The following is a 16,517-nucleotide window of genomic DNA, read 5'->3' on the forward strand; positions in this document are numbered from 1 at the left end:
GCTGAGGGAGCACTTTGGCCTGCCCTGTTTCCTTGGCGTGGCGGCCGGTTCAGGGCTGTCTTGGCTTCTCTTCTTTCCTGGAGAACCATCTGTTCCCAGAGAGGAAGGGGTTGTGGGGTTGGCACCACCAACTGCTCTCATCCTGCCTCCTGTGCAGCCTTGACGGCAGCGTGTCCTTCTTCTCCCTCCGCTGACCGGGCAGAGACCCTGCGTGGGGTTGGCCCAGCCCACAGACGGGGAGACCCCTCCTGGCCCGGGGGCGGTGGCCCAGCTCCGGCCATGGCCATCTGTGGTCTGGTGTCCTAGAGACTCAGCTCGTCTAATCTGCGGCCTGGCAGGGCATGACCAGCGGGCTTGGCTGCAGCAGCAGAGATCCTGCCTGTAAAATCTGTCGGTGGGCGGACCCATTGGGTCACCTCCTCACAGCACTGGACTCTGCCCCCGCTCCTGGTCCTCAAGAGCTGGGGGAAATTGGAGCTATCTGTGACCTGCAAGTCCTGCTGCATAAAATGCTGGCGAGACGAGCCCTCAGGGAGCACCTTGGGCATCTGGCATCGAGTGAGCCCAGGGACCCTGCGCTGCCAGTGGCTTGAGGCATGGCAAAGGATGAAAATGTCCATTTTCTGAGAGCTTTATGGACTTGAATGCTACCAAGCGTCATTTCAGGGGTACCTGGCCTCCAGCACGGGGCCGTGTGGGATGAGCGGAGCAACACCTCCCACGGCGGCAGAGCTTTTTAGCTCCACCACAGCAAATCTTCCCCAGAAGTGCTGCGATTTGCGATGTCTTTGGGCTTTCTTTTTGCCAGCCCTTACCGTGAGGCTCTAGAGCTGGTGCTGAGCAGATGCATGGAGAAGAGGTGGCTGCTGCTGCTACGGAGGCAGGGAGCGTGGGCATTTCTCGAAAACCCGCGGGCTCATGCTGATGGTGTGTGCCTCCTGACGAGGTGAGACCCCGGGGCTGCGCCTCACCGTCCTGTGGGCGGCTGTGCCCAGGGAAATGGCTGCCAGGACCATTCCCGTGTGCCCAGGGAGCTGCCTTGCAGGGCTGAACAGCGCCCGTGTTGGAGCAGGGGAAGTTTTGGGTCGTGGCCTGTGCTCTTGCCGCATGACTGTGTGTCGCCTTCTTGTGCTCTATGTGCAGCGTCCTGCTTCGCAACCAGCTCGTCTCAAGGGGAGTGATATGGGCCCTTTCCCAGTGGCTGAACTCCCGCTCGGATAACCTGCAGCTCACGGCAACGGCTTTCTTTGCTGAGGTGAGGCAACAGGGCGGGGAGGAAGGCTTCAGAGGGCTTCTCTTAGGAAAGTGCTGCTTGGGATGTCTCTTCTGAGGGAAGAAGGTGCCAGGAGAGAGTCACCGTCCAGTGGATCCAATGGATCCTCATTTCTTTGAAGCCCATTCGCGTGCTGTGCCTGGGCTTGGCTGGCACCCTGGCACTCACGGGCATGTTGCTTTATTGTAGCTGATGAAGGACCCCCCGATGATGGAGAAGAAGTTCCTGGAGAGTGTCCTAGGCGTCTTGGTGGAGAGATCACAGCACGGAATCAGCGCTGTGCGGCAGATGGCAGCGAGAGGCCTGGGCAATGCAGTCAGGAGAGCACCCGAGGAGGTGAGACCAGCTTTTCCCTTCTCTGACTGCAGCCACTCACTGGCAGGAACCTGGTGGAGAGCTGCACGGGGCTTTGAGAGCTTGGCCAGGCTAGCAAAGGCAAACGGGGCTCTTTCCTAAGGCCACGCTCCTTTCTCTGATGTCCGCAGGGTGGCAAAGGGGGACCTGGCGCCAAACAAGGCTTCCTGGGCTGAGATCCCCTCTGAGCCGGTTTCTAGCAACTTCAGCCCCTGGCAGATGAAGGGTTCCTGACCAAACACTCTTGCCCGTCAAGGAGTTAGAGCCCCCTAACAGTTCCCCCGAGGGGGCCCAAGCCTGTGCTGCCCTGTGCATCTCCCTTGGCCTCAGGAGGAGCTTGGCCGGCTCACTGCGACCAAGGAGCCTGCAGGCAGCTCCCCCATGTACCAGGGCTTGAGGCCTTGTAGGACAATCCCGTAAGAGCTCAAATGGCCAAACCGGCCTAACCCTTCCCACGGGTGGGGTCTGCACAGCACCCTGCGTGGGGATCAGAGGCGCAGGCAGGGCTGCACGAGTCAGGGCTCCCAGCACCTGAAGGGACTGCCTTTATTAGCCTCTCTTTCTCTGAAGTGCTGGCTCTGACAAAGAGCATGTCAGAAGAGATCTTAGAGAGTCTCGAGCCCCTTTCCTGAGGGGATCAGAACAGGCCAGCGCCTCCTGGTGCAAAACATAAGCAATGGTAAAGAGGCGCTGTTTGGGCCAGGACTCGTGAGAAGCTTGTGGGGTCTTTGGCTTTGCAGGTGCGAAGGCACAAGGAGGCCATTCTGGAGGCGCTGCAGAGGGGCCTGAGGGACACCACCTGTCCCGAGGTGGCTGCTGAGAGCATGCTGGCGCTGGCTGAGGTGGTGAGGAAGCTGAAGGCAGAGGGCTTGGGGTCTGCCTTCAAAGACGTCGCCAGGTCCACCAAGATGTTCTTTGAGGCTGTGAGTGAACCAACTCTTTCTTCTGCTTGTCTGAGAGGTGGGGGCGGGGAGGGAGGCGGGACGGTGTGTGCCCAGGGCCTCCCCGTGCTGCGTGGAGGCTCTCTGCTGGCTGAACATCTGCTTGGACCCTTTCCCCCCACTCTTCTGCGGGTAGGGTGGGCTGTGCTGTCAAGTGCCTGTGTCTGCCCCAGGACGGCAGGGTTTCTCGTGCGCTCCTGTGGTTTCCCAGGCATTACATGGCTCCCCTGCCAGAAAGGCTGCTTAGGTGCCCGGAGGCTCCCTGTGTATTGGGAGTCACTCCGGGACTCACGACCTAGGTGGCAGGGAAGGAATCTGGATGAGGTGACCTTCTTTCCAAACCATTGTTTTCCAAAGCACTGTATTCAAGCACACTGATTTACCGATCCCTGATTCTTGTTCTGGTTGTTTACGTACTGGTTTCTTGAGGGTGGAAATGAGTGGACGAGAGCTGTTTCTTGGGCTGCTCTTCTCCACGGGCAGCGCGCGATTGTTGAAGTGGCGTTGGTAGGAGGTGCCCTCATTACCCAGCTGACAGATGGGGTCTGTGAGTTGCAGGAGCCAGAGGTCCTTCGCTCCTCGGCCTTCAGCCTCTACGCCGCCCTGGCCTCCTCCGCCTCAGGGAAGAGATCATTCTTCGCCAGGGAAGTGGCGGAAACCTGGGTCAGCCTTCTCTTGCACCTCCGGGATCCTGACCCTGAAGTCTCCAATGTAAGAGCCCCCACATCTCATTTGCAAAGCCGTAGCAAGCCGTAGAAAGGCATAGAAAGCTGCCTGGCGAACTGCTGCAGCCAGTGCCCTCCCTGCCCGGAGACTGCGTCTGGGGCAGCCCCCTCTGCTGGGGGGGTGAGCTGAGCAGAGCTCAGCTGGACGAGCTTCCTGGCAAGGACCCCACCCGCTCCCACAGGGGAGGAACGACGTGGCTCGACTCTCTTTTTCAGGTGTGCAGGACCGCTCTCTATCTCTGCGCTCCATTTTTGGGGCCAGAGCGGGTGCAGGAGACCATCATCACCTCCATCGGTCTGAGCGCAGCCGAGCTGCAGTACGAGGTTTGCCATTGCCTGGTGAGTGAGCTGTGCCCTGGGGAGAGGTTGCGGCCGCAGGGCCCTTCCCCAGAACCGAGAGGGGAGCATGAGGTGACATGCCACGGGTGGGCAGGGTGCGAGCCGGGTAGCTGGTGCAGAGGCACGGCCACCCCTTCTGGACACCTGCGCTCTCTCTCTCGCTCCCTCTTTTCTCTCCCTTTCCCCTTGTGGCCCACCCAGCCAACCGGCCGTGGGTCAGCAGAGGGGTCTTTTTGGCCAGAGAAGAAATTGTGCCTCTCTGCTTGCCCCTAGGTCAGAGATGCCCCTGCTGTGCTGGAGAGGCTCCGCAGCATCGCCAGGAGCCGCCACCTCGAGAACGGGCAGGCGCTGCACTCTGCCACCATTGCAGTCCTAGGTGAGAGTCAGGGCTGGGGCCCGATGCTGTGCTCCTCCCTGCCAAGATGGCCACGGTGGCCTGCGCTTTCCCCATCTGCCCAGGGAGGCCAGGGCTGGGGCCGGCCTTAGGAGGGCTGCCACAGAGGGGTTTGCCGAGGGCTCAGTGCGAGCGTAGGAGAAGGGCTGCAGAGCGGGTGCCGGTGGGGAGGCTGGACCCCGCACGAGGCGACGCTCAGCTCTGGCGGCTGCTATGTCGCGACTGTAAAGTTCTGATCTTTCTAGCCTTCCCCTCCAGCTCCCCAAGCACGTCCCAGGTGTAGGGGAGGGCCACAAGCCAGGGCTGTGGGGCAGTGCCTTGACACTCACCTCTTTGTCCCATGCCTTAGGAGACATCCTGGAAAAAGCAAGAGGCCTTAGCGGCTCTTGCCGGCAGCAGGAGTGAGGCTCCTATTCTCAGGTAGGTTTGAGCAGAGCCGAGCTCTGGCTCTGCTGGTCAGGGAGGAGCTTGGAGGCCTGGCAGCAAAAGGCCTGGCTCGGAGCAGGAGAGGAGCACCCAGCAAGGGCAGCTCCTCATCGCCCCTCCCGTGTCACTGCAGCTTCCTATTGCCCGCGGCCAGAGGCAGACAAGATCTTCTGCGACTGTGACAGTGACCACTGCGAGCCGGGGGTACTTATGGCAATAAACCTCCTTTGACCGCCACGTCGATGGAGAGTGATCTTTCTTTCCTAGAGGCGGGGGGCCGTGCCAGGGCCGTGCCAAGGCCTGAGGGGATGCACCCACAGGTGCTGAGGGAGCTGGCTGATGTGACCACAAGGCTGCTCTCAGTGACCCTTGAAATGTTGCAGCAACTGGGGAAGGTTCCTGAGGACTGGGAGAAAGCAAATGTGGCTCCTGTCTTCAGGAAGGGCCAGAAAGAAGATCCAGGGTGGCACAAGCTGGTTGGCCTCACTTCAGTCCTTTGGGACATGGGGGACCACAGGGGTTTGTTCACTTTGGGTTTAGGTAGTGTTGTGACACCATCTCCCATAACACCCTCACTGAGGAGGTGACAAAGGTCGAGTCCGATAAGAGGCTGTGGAGGGAGACTGAAAACGTTCCCGTGGATGCCCAGAGGGCTGCAATTTGTGGCACAAAACCCCGTGAGAGGATCGCTCACTAGCGGTGTGCCAAGTTTGGGCAGCGGTGCTGATGCAACGTCCACTCCTCACAAGTGATGAAGACACCGTGGCAGAGCACGCTCTCAGCTAGTTGGCAGGTGACAGGGTGCCACAGTGCTAAACCCCCGACTAGGGTCGTTGGGAGACTCCACATGAGGAGGGTTTAAGGTTTTAATATCAAGTTTACTTATTTGAGGATATTTGGTGTTGTAGGGGATTTTTACTAAGAGAAGCGCTCTCTACTGAATATACCGAAATCACATGATAGTGAAATCCCAACAGAAGCAGAAGAGAGCAATTGCACTCTACAGCGGAATCAGATGGCAAATAGGATTCCCATTACCTATCTCCATATGCTCACTGTCAGGATGCTGGGTGTCACCAGTCACCAGGAAGGAGTACATGGGTTTAAGGCAGCTGAAGCCCATTTCTCTCTTCCAAGTATATTTTGCCGGCTTTTTGACTTTTACACTCTATGCTGGCTTGGGCCACCTACCACCACATATACACTTCTCCCATGCTGGTCTAGCTGGCTCAGGGCAATAATACTTTCTAATGATTATTTTAGGCAAGACCATTACGTAACTACTTTACCCACTCAATTGATACGTCCATGAATCGACAACAAAAGGCGCCATCCAGTCCCCTTGGTGTTGAGGCAAGTTCTGCTTGCTTTACAACAGCCATAGTCACCTCCTAACATTATTTTCTGAGCTCCGTGAGCCCATCATCCTTGCCTAGCTTCTCCAGTGTGGGGTTTGTTTTGGTCAGTCACATAGGAGCCGAAGGAGCAGCCACCACAACAGCCAGGCGTAACAGAGCTGGGGAAGCCCTGGCCGTGAACGACTTGTTCTGGCAAAGTAATTGCCTCTTTAGAAGAAAAGGTTTTACACTGTTCGAATCAAATACAAACAGTTCTGCATACAGAGGGAGCGAGTCATTTACCTACACCAAAATTAGGGGCAAAGTTTCTTTGGATCTCCCACCTGAGCCTCTTTTGTATCAAATTCTCCTTCTTGTCTCCCATCCTCGTGTGACGCACAACAGCAAAGAGCCTGGGACCATCGTCTAAAGAACCCCCCATAGGAACGGGTAGGCTGCCGTGGGGTCCCTCTAGGCGGTGCAATACCCACGCTTTACAAACCCAGCCTGGAGGCAGTCTTCTAGAACTGCACTAGCAAGGATTGCCTCAAAGGGGCTAAGCCTTTCCCTCGGTCTCCTGGCTCTGCTTCCGTTCACACAGCCCAGGATGGCCTTGGCCACCTTTGACTCCAGGGCGTGCTGGTGGCCCATGTGCCATTCACCGTCCACCAGGTCCCCAGGGCTGCTTCCACAGAGCAGCTCCAGAGCCAGGCAGTGCCCAGCCTCTGTGGCTGTGATTTGTTAGGCTGCTGCAGGGGCAGGGCTTTGCTTTTCTCCCTGCTGAAATTCCTAAGGTTCATGCCAGCCCATGCCTCTCGCCGGCTGAGCTCCCCGGGGCTGGCCGCTTTCCCCCAGAAGGCCATCATCTGCAAACTTGACGAGCGTGCCTTCCATCACCTCTTCAAGGTCACTGATAAAGAAGTTATACAGGACAGGTCTCCAGATGGACGCATGAAATGCTCCTGTCGGTACTGCTTTCTAGTTAGAGTATGAACCACTTAGTCACAAGCCTCTGAGCCCAACCGCCCCTCCGGCATTTGACCCGACTGGTTACCCAGGCATGGTGACCAGAACTTGCTCACCTGGATGCACAGCTATTGTTGGGGATGCTATTGAAAGGCTTGCTGAAGTCAAAGTCAAAGATGCCTTTTCACTTCCTCTCCATGACCTTTCAGAGATGATACGGAGCAGCCCCACTATGACTTTGGCCTGCTCTCTTAGCCCCTTTGGCTGCAGCCCCTCTAGTCCCCCAGACTCTAAGAGCTTCCGTTAAATAAACCACCCCTGAATTGCTCCTTGCCCACTGCTGCTTCTGCTTCTTCTCCTCACACCCTGCCTTGATGCACACAGGCCTGGGAGACCCTTCTCGTGGAGACTGAGGAAAGGAAGATTTCTGAGGATGCAGCTCTGACCTACCTGCACCTCCTCTTCCTATTTCATCTGCTCGATTCGGCAGCAGGCCCGCGGTTTCCCTTTTCATCGCCTTACTGTTAATGAAGCAGTAGCAGCTCATCACTCTGCCCATACCCTCACTTGCAAGCGTCTCTCCTAGGGAAGCCAGGGACGTGACGGACACCCGGCTGCACCCTACGACACTCCGAGGTCTAGAGAGAGACAAAGACCCCAAACCTCAGGAAATAAGACACCGAAAAATCATAAGTGAGATCGAAGGGTTGAAAGAACCAGGATGGTCAGCCTTGAAACCTTGCCTAGAGAGAACAGAAAGCCCCTAAAGCAGAGAGATGGGAATAGCTGTCCTGGGGCTCACCATTGCTCAGGCAGAAGCCATGGCAGGAGGTGAAGTAACACCCTAACTCAGTGATAACTGGCAGGATGAAGGGATGACCTCCGGTTACCTTAGGCAATTATGCTGCTAAAAAGCACACCCCTAGGAGGAGACCTGAGATGGAAATGTGAGCCCACCTTAACATAATGAGCCCAGCTAAAAGGAAGATGTGTGCGGATGAACTATTGTACAAGTAACCAAGCAGATATTTTAATGGAACATCTCTTGTTATTGTTTTGTATAAAAGACCCCCCCCGTGTTTCTAAACGGTCTGCTGGCTGATGGTAAATGCTCGGCACCCCACTCTGCAGACTGGGGAGAGAGACAAATATCTCTCGACTCAGTGTGTTGATTGGATTTTGCACACCAGGGAAGAACCCTGATGTAGGGACAACATAAGCACTAACAATGTTCTCTGGGGAGGCCACTACCACCCCTCTGGGGGTCTGCTCCGACAAGGGAGAAAATGGCGGCGGACGAAGGCAGCGCGCTTGTGCGGCACCACACGGCATGCTGGGAGCTGTAGTGCCATGCCCCACAGCAGGCCAGGGCACCACCCCAGCGGCTGTGGGTGTGTGTGGGGCCCCAGGCCATGCTGGGAGCTGTAGTGCCATGCCCCACAGCAGGCCAGGGCACCACCCCAGCAGCTGTGGGTGTGTGTGGGGCCCCAGGCCATGCTGGGAGCTGTAGTGCCATGCCCCACAGCAGGCCAGGGCACCACTTCTAGTGGCTGTGGGTGTGTGTGGGGCCCCAGGCCATGCTGGGAGCTGTAGTGCCATGCCCCACAGCAGGCCAGGGCACCACCCCAGCAGCTGTGGGTGTGTGTGGGGCCCCAGGCCATGCTGGGAGCTGTAGTGCCATGCCCCACAGCAGGCCAGGGCACCACCCCAGCAGCTGTGGGTGTGTGTGGGGCCCCAGGCCATGCTGGGAGCTGTAGTGCCATGCCCCACAGCAGGCCAGGGCACCACTTCTAGTGGCTGTGGGTGTGTGTGGGGCCCCAGGCCATGCTGGGAGCTGTAGTGCCATGCCCCACAGCAGGCCAGGGCACCACTTCTAGTGGCTGTGGGTGTGTGTGGGGCCCCAGGCCATGCTGGGAGCTGTAGTGCCATGCCCCACAGCAGGCCAGGGCACCACCCCAGCGGCTGTGGGTGTGTGTGGGGCCCCAGGCCATGCTGGGAGCTGTAGTGCCATGCCCCACAGCAGGCCAGGGCACCACTTCTAGTGGCTGTGGGTGTGTGTGGGGCCCCAGGCCATGCTGGGAGCTGTATGGACCCGTTTGAGTTAACCAGAAGTTAAGCCCAGCCGCCCCCAGCCACCCAGAATTAGCTGAGGTCGCTTGGAAAGCAAGGGGGTTTAACCTCTGCCAAATTATTCAACCCAACAGTGGATTGTGACCGTCTCCTTTTCTCCAGGCTGAAGAAACCAAGTGACTTTAGCTGCTCCTTGTGTGGTTTCTCCTCTAAACCCTTCACCAACTTGTGGCCCTCCTCTGGGCATTCTCTAGTAGCTTTGTATCTGTAATGTACTGTGGCACCCAAAATTGCCCACAGCACTTAAGGTGAGGCCGCCCCAGCGTGGAGCAGAGCGGGACAATCCCCTCCCTCGACTGGCTGCCATGCAGGGCTCGATGCCCCCCAGGGCACGGCTGGGCCTCTGGGCTGCCAGGGCACGCTGCTGGCTCGTGTTCAACTTGCCGTCGACCAGAACCCCCAGGTCCCTCTGCAGAGCTGCTCCCCAGCCCCTCGTTCCCCAGGCTGTCTGTATATCCCAGGTTGCCATGCCCCAGGGGCAAAATCAGGCACTTGCCCTCATTAAACTTTATGCAGTTGGTGATTGCCCAGCTCTCCAGCCTGTCCAGGAGACATGGTAGTGTTAGGAGATATGGTAGTCTTGGTGATCTTAGAGGTCTTTTCCAACCCTAATGATTCTGTGATTCTATGGTCTCTCTACAGGGCCTCTCTGCCCTTGAGTGCCAACAGCTCCTCCCAGTTTTGTGTCGTCAGCAAGTTTAGTTAGTATTCCTTCAAGCCCTGCACCCAAGGCATTTACCAAGAGATTAAAGAGTACCAGAGCCAAGATGGAGCCCTGTGCAACCCCACTAGTGACTGGCCGCCAGCCCGATGTAAGCCATTGACTATGACCCTTTGAGCCCGACCCATCAGCCCATTGCTCACCCACTGCATGACGTGTTTATCCAGCTCTGTGCTGGACAGTTTGTCCAGGAGAAGACTGTGAGAGACAGTAGCGAAAGCTTTACTGAAATCCAAAAAGATCACATTGGCCGACTTCCCTTGTTCAGCTAGGTGCGTGACCTCGTCATCGAAGGAACTCAGATTTGTCGTCGTTGCCCATTTGTCGCTCCAATTCATCCTCTCCCCCCAAATCCATACCCTGGCGGGCCTGCCTCAGGCCCTGGCAGGAGGGCTGGAGCAATGGCCTTGGGGGGCGACGGGGTGGTTTCCGTTTCTGCGAGGCCTGGAGGGTGCTGGGCCGTTCCTGCAACACCTTGCTGGCCGAGTTGGACAGCCACGCGGGCAGGGGCGGAGGCGGCGGGGGCGGAGGCAGGCAGGCCGGGCGGCTGTCCGGGCCAGTGGGGGCTGGTTCCCCCCTGGTGCCCCATGGCTGGCGGGCCGCTTTCCCAGGCACACGTGATGGCTGCTGGTATCGGGTCCAGCTCTCGGAGGGGCTGGGGGGGTCAGTCCAGCTGTCCGGGCGTGAGGGGCAGCTGCTGGTGTCGGACCGGGCTCTCGAAGCTGCGGCGAGGCGCCTGCGGAGAGAGGAGGCTGCTGAGGCCCTGCCACGCCTGCGGTGCCCGGAGGGTGTGGGGCAGAGCTGCGCGCCCCACGGGGTCTGGGAACCCGGCTGCATGTGGGAGCTGTGGGCACGGAGAGCTCTGTGCAGAAAATGGGGCGCCCCGCACCCCTCGGGTGGGGCTCTGCTCCCAGAAGCTGAGAGCTGGGAAGGTTTGTCACCACAGCCTGAGCTGCTGGGACACCTTGGCCAAGGGCAAGCTCTGGGATTTACAGCATCACCTAGCAGGGTGATTTCTGCCGCTAGGCTCACTGGCGGGGAGATGTCACTATTGCAATTCTCTCTTTCTACGGCAACGTCATGCCTTGTTGTTACTTCCTGACCTTCCTCTGCCTATGTCGGTCACTGGCTCTGCTCTTGTCCAAGCAGGGTCCCTTTTAACCCACATTTGTCTCAGTAAGAAGGGGTTACAGAAAAGAATGCCCACGAATTGAGAGGCCAGTTAAAACTCAGCTCTCCAGAATACCCTGCCTCTAAATGAGTCTCAGCAAATAGCAGCCATCTCATGCAGAAGTTTGGCAAAAGACCTCCCAACGACTCACCGTCTTCTCTTCCTCCACAGGTGGATCAGACAACAAAAAAACATCCCAAGCAGTATGGACCCCAAGACCGCCACGGCACCTTCTATGCAGAACTTCTGGAAATCCTTAGGATCCGTGTCGCTTGAGCTTCTCTTGCCATCCACACCTGGAGGAACAGTTCTGCACGTTACTGTGTCCTGCGTGCTACTGGTAATCTCACAGGAGGCCTGACGTTGCCAGGAGATGTTTGTCCTCACTTTGTTAGCTTCTCTGAACCAGTGAACATCCTGGGGCTGCAATGTTTCCTTGGTTTCAGTAGAAACCAAGGAAAGTCCCAAAGCCCTTGCAAATCAATGCACTCTGGAGCATCTCTTTCTCCTCTCACCTCTGCCTACACTCCGGGATGGCCATAACCCAGTTTTCCCCGTGCCATGGGTTTGCTCCCCCTTCTTGGCTACCCTTCCCATTTGCACACAATTTCTTTGGTGCTCGCCCACCCTCGCTCTCCGAGGCTTGCTGGTGCCGCTGCACGGAGACTCTCTCTGACCCGTTGGGACAAGCTGTCCCACGGAACAGAACTCATGAGGCCAGATGGAGAGCACATGGGGGAGCGCAGCTCTTTGACCAACCGCCCCTTTGAGCAGCACGGACAAAACCCATCCCTGCATCGGGGAGCGCCACCCCCAGCTCTCCCTCCCCAGCCCAGTGCCCACACCCCGAGGGCATGGAGTCAGGCCCTCTCAGGAGACACCTGACCCTTGTTCTCCCCCTTTGCCTTTTCTCCAGCGTGGGCACGCTTGCACGCCTCCAGTTCTCAGGAGTTGTCTCCCACCTATGGCCCCTGCAAGACTGCTCAGTACCTGCACTCTTCTGAAAAAATTCATACGTCCTGGCGCGGTGGGCTTCCCCGGGGTTGGACAGCACTGCCAAGAAGGAGAGAAAGGTAAAGCCTCAGCATGGCTCAGGCCCACAGGATGCAGAAGGATGGTGCAGGATCCCTCTGCCCCAGCAGCGAATCCCTTTGGACCCCAGTTCACAGGAGGGATCCCCCTCTGTTGTGCCCAGGGCCTCTGGGGACTCACAGCAAGCTCGGGGTACTCAGGGAGGGACATTTGATTAAGAGTCGTCTTTCCCATCATCTACTGAACGTGGCTCAGGTGGCCTTGCTCCCAAAATTGCAGAGGTCTGAAAATCCTGTGAATGGGCTGCGGTGGGAGGTGAGCATTCCACCACATCCGCAGAGGGTTACCAGCATCTCTCTGGCCCGCTGATGGCAATAACCACCGCAGCCCCGAGACGACCGTCATCCTCAGAGAGCCGCTCCTGGCTTCTTTGAGAACACTAGCTCTGTACTAAGGGTTTGGCTGCCGACCCAATGTGCAGTAGCGGCACCAGGGGAGGAGCCTGCAGACGCCCAGCGCTTTTGATATGTGACCCTGGATGACTGGGGGGCAGCAAGTACTTGGCATGCCTGTTGATTGAATTGCTGCTGTTTTTTCATCAGAGACTGGCACCGCGTGACCGCCTCCTTCCTGAAGCGCCTCCTTCCCCACAGTCTCACGGTCCATCTCTTTAGAAAGAGGGTCACTTTAATGAGAAGCAACCGTTCCTCATCAGGAGCGTGGTGTTTTCAGGAGGCAAAATACGTTAATAACACTTAGAAACAAAGCCTGGGCATTTGGGGGTGCACCTCGTCTCTAGTCCGAACTATGTGTCATTCGCAGAGAAAAATTTAAGCACTAGGCACTTTCCAGTTTACCAGTAGACAGCAAAAGCTGACCTACTGAGAGCCTAGGAGATTGCATGGCATCTTCTTGTTTGCACTTAGTTCATTTTTGGCAGACTTCAAGATGATGGTAAATGACTTTGTTCAGAGAGGACAGGAAGATGCTGCACCCAGTTCCGCTGGGGAAAGAGCCCTTTGGAGAAGCACGTCCCATCATGCCAACTCCATCACACGGTAAGGGCAACAGACACAGACGGCGGGCTGAACCCCAAGCTCTTGCAACCATGTTCTGGGCACTTTCACAAGTGGCAGCAAAGAGCCCACGGTCCCCCAAAACAAGAGGAAAACCAGAGCCAAGTTTTCTAAAACACAGCTGGAAACAGACAGCTAAACCACCCAAGGCTGAAGTCACAGCCCCTCATTTTAGCTGCCTTCAAGTTAGCTGTCCGGCCTCAAGCTGGGTGTGCAGCTCTCAGCTGCCCCTGACCGTGAGGTGTCACCGAGAGACCTCAGACATCAAGGAGGACAACGGAGCCGGCTGGAGCAGGCTCCCATCCTTGCCAGGCATTCCTGCAGCCCCGGCAGGGTCTGCCGGTCTCAGCGACCCCAAAGTGCCTGCGCATCCTCATGCACACCATGCATGGAGCTTTCGGGAGAAAGGATTCCTTGGAGCTCACACCAGCTCTGAACTCAAGCCCAGAGAGCCCGCGGGCTTTGCAGCAGCCACTGGGAGCAGCAGAGGCTCGGAGGGGCTGTCAAAGACACCTTCGCAAGGCAGAGTATCCCAGGGCACATCACCGAGCCTGAGCCGTGCCCTCTCTGCTCTTCTGCGTGTCTGAGCATTGGCCAAGAAATTGTTGAGTAAAATTTCACATGAACAGCATCTTCAACCCTAAATGCACATTCCTTGAAGTGACATACCTGTGGGATCATCCTGAGGCTCCCAGAGAACATCTGCCTGAGGCGCCTGGAGACCATGGCCTGGAGGCACGGCTGTAATCAAGCACATTTCCATTAGCTGTTGTGATCGACTTCTTTCCCAGTGACCTGCAGTGACTGGAGGGGGGTCAGGTAATGACACGGGTGGAGATTTCCAAAGCCGCAGAGGGGCCTGAGTGGCCTGTTGGCTGGCACCTGGAAGCTCTCAAAATACTGTTTCCAGGCCGTGTGCCACACGCCTCAAGCACCGGATGGACATACGGCCCCTTGGGGATTTCGTACTGGGAGATCTCTACTGTGCACAAAAAAGGCCCACATGGAAGCACTGGAGGGAAAAAATGGTCATTTGCACATCTCGTGGAGAAGGGCCTGCTGGGCAGTGGGAGTGCCCCACCGCTGCCCCATCTGTTCCCCTGGGCTGAGGGCTGGGGCTGTGTGTCGGGGACCTGGGTTTGCCAAGGAGAGCACTGCAGGGCTAGAGCAGGAATGCTCCCGTCTTCCTGAGCGGATGTCTCCCCAGGACAGACATCCCCGAGGCTGAAAGCTGGACCCAGCTGGGGAGCGGCAGAGCCACGGCCCCGGCACAGCTGTCACCAGCCCGGCATAGAAGCGCTCCCGAAGGCTACTGCCTTGCTCTGCTGTGCAGCGCTGGCGCCGACGTGCAGGCTGCGGGAAGGCTGCAGCGGGACTGGGTGGCACAGGGCCAGCTCTAGGGATGCTTTCTCACCCCACGGCACTGCTCCCGGCCCCACCATTCACCTGGAAAATCCCCCTGCAGTGGCCGCGGCCCCCTGCGCCTCCCCGCAGCACAACTGCCTCCCACTTGCCCCTGGAGCCGGCCATGGCTCCCCTGGCTCAGCCCAGCCCTGCTGCTCTCCCAGCCTTGCCCCACCATGGTCCCGGCCCCGCTACCACCCCAATGTGCGCTGGGCGCTGCTCCACGCTGCCCAGGGCTGCATGCCAGCCCTCGCCTGCCCACCTACCTAATCCCCATGCTTGCCATGGAGCAGCCTGGCTGTCCCGGGCTTGCAGGGCCACCAATAGGAGAATAATAAGGAGGCACGTGGGGGCCATGGTCCCCCGTGCCTGCACCGTGCTGCTGCTGCTGCAGCTGCTGCTGCTACCGCTGCTGCTGCTGCTGCTGCTGCTGCTGCCGGCACTGGCCAAGCTGTACCCGCGGCACAGCACAATATATCATGGCACGGCACAGCGGGGTCTGTGACCTCACAGTGCGCCCTCCCCACCCACCCAGCCACGCCCATGGGGTGCCACCCCGCCCCTAAGCACTGCTCCCCTGGAGCACCCCACCCCACTTGTCACCTCGGGAGGGGGACTTTCACAGCCTGGCCAGCGCTGCCCCTCTGTCCACCCCTGTGATCTCTGCTGCAGAGTTTCTTTGCGTTTCCTTCCCCACTCTGTGATGGAGCAGCCAGATGCAGCAGACTTGTGAACACAAGGGATTTCTCCTTCCAGGTCCGCTAGAGCCCAATCAGGTGGACTCTCGCACCCAGGAGGCTCGTCCTATCCCAGCCTGATGGATGTGGCTGCTGCTGTTGCCGTGTGTGTGTCCGAGAGACTTGCGCTGCTTTCCAAAGGGCCAGACACACCAACACACGCGCAGACTTACACAATTAATGTGACCGGCAAAAGAGATGGGCACAGTCGGAGCAATGCCTTTGCCAGCACCCATGTATACGCAACCACTGCTTAGATAAACACGAACACAGCCCGGTCCTTTTCTGCCTTTCCAGATGAGCAGGGCTGGATGTTTACTGGTGAAACATAAACACACCTTCACTCCCTAGATTCATAAGCGCAGTGTGTTCATAGATTCCTCCAATAACAGCGTGGAAATCAAGTCCCTGCAATATCCGTGGCTGGCTGTCAAGCTCCTCACCCAGTCATGGGTGCAAACCTTGGGCCTTTCTAGGTAGAATGTAGGACTTTGAAATATGGCACTCCTTGAAAACGTTGCTCGTTCAGTAGTGGGTTGACTTGTTCCTGGCTGGCAAACTGAAGAGCACCGTGAGGTCAGGCTGCCAAAAGCCGAGCTGGTGCTCTTGAGGAGAATGCCCATCGACTGTAAATAGGGAAATCTGGCATGCTTTCGAAAACCTGGTGCGCAACACAACACTGCTGTTTCAAAAGAGCATTAAAAGAGTATATTTAAAAGAGCATTAACAGCATCGTGAATATTTACACACAATCTCCAGGTGCAGACCGCCTTCCCTGGGGAGAAGGGACATGCTATTCACATAAACAGCCGATGTCTTTCCCTGTTTTCAATATCCCTGGGCAGCTGAGACATTGCCTGCGGACGTAGATGAGAGCCCCCAGCCCCTGGAGGGGGGGCTGGAGGATGGGCACGTCAAAGGGGCCTGATGGGAGCCCTGCAGGGCCTCATCCCTTGGACCAACGGGCACCTTCCCTTGTCACACAGAGCGTCTCATGGGCTGGAAAAGGGATGCTCTGCAGAGTTGCTGGCAAGTCTCTGGAGAAGAGCTTCCCCCTCCGCCTCTCCCAAGGCCTCTCTCAGCTCCAGCGCCCTTCCCAAGGACAGCCGCAGCAGGTGGGTGCAGGCAGCACTGCAGGGAAGGACAGGCAGCGGCCACAAGAGTCGGCACTGCGGGAAAGGCGGCACCCCGGAGAGCCTGCCGGGGTCCCCAGTGTGTGCGAGACAGTGCCCAGGAGGGTGGTTTTAAATCTAGGCTACCCCCTGTCTAACCATCTATGTGAGAGTACAACCTGACCCGGTGTGACACATAACACCAGCGCTGTGAAGAGATGTGACGTTCAAATGAAAAATGGGACAGTTTGAACAGCTTTTAGTAGCCTGCAGGAAGCAAAAGGGGAAGCGCTGTATATAGAACAAAAAAACAGACTGAATAAATTTCTGAACCTGCTGTGAGAAGTTATGCCATATCGAAGTGCACGTCTGCAAGCCC

The 16,517-nt window shown here is 57.6% G+C and overlaps 1 protein-coding gene across 1 annotated transcript; it reads left to right on the forward strand.

Moving 5' to 3' along the window:
* The first annotated feature begins 1,466 nt into the window (after positions 1-1,466).
* LOC142051043 (protein maestro-like) lies at positions 1,467-4,679 on the forward strand. The gene is made up of 7 exons (XM_075080256.1): positions 1,467-1,609; positions 2,368-2,550; positions 3,127-3,279; positions 3,510-3,632; positions 3,906-4,008; positions 4,376-4,446; positions 4,586-4,679. Exons 1-6 carry the CDS (start codon positions 1,481-1,483, stop codon positions 4,429-4,431), a joined length of 747 nt encoding a protein of 248 aa, XP_074936357.1. The 5' UTR covers positions 1,467-1,480; the 3' UTR covers positions 4,432-4,446; positions 4,586-4,679.
* Positions 4,680-16,517: the final 11,838 nt, after the last annotated feature.

The sequence above is a fragment of the Phalacrocorax aristotelis genome, unplaced genomic scaffold (genome assembly GCF_949628215.1).
Source record: "Phalacrocorax aristotelis unplaced genomic scaffold, bGulAri2.1 scaffold_85, whole genome shotgun sequence".
NCBI classification, from domain to species: Eukaryota; Metazoa; Chordata; class Aves; order Suliformes; family Phalacrocoracidae; genus Phalacrocorax; species Phalacrocorax aristotelis.

Excerpts from the sequence above, each read along its gene's own strand:
- LOC142051043 (XM_075080256.1), top strand. The coding sequence starts at position 1,481 with ATGATGGAGAAGAAGTTCCTGGAGAGTGTCCTAGGCGTCTTGGTGGAG. Across the intron at positions 1,610-2,367 it reads TCAGGAGAGCACCCGAGGAG|GTGCGAAGGCACAAGGAGGC; the intron begins GTGAGACCAGCT and ends TTGGCTTTGCAG. Across the intron at positions 2,551-3,126 it reads CCAAGATGTTCTTTGAGGCT|GAGCCAGAGGTCCTTCGCTC; the intron begins GTGAGTGAACCA and ends TGTGAGTTGCAG.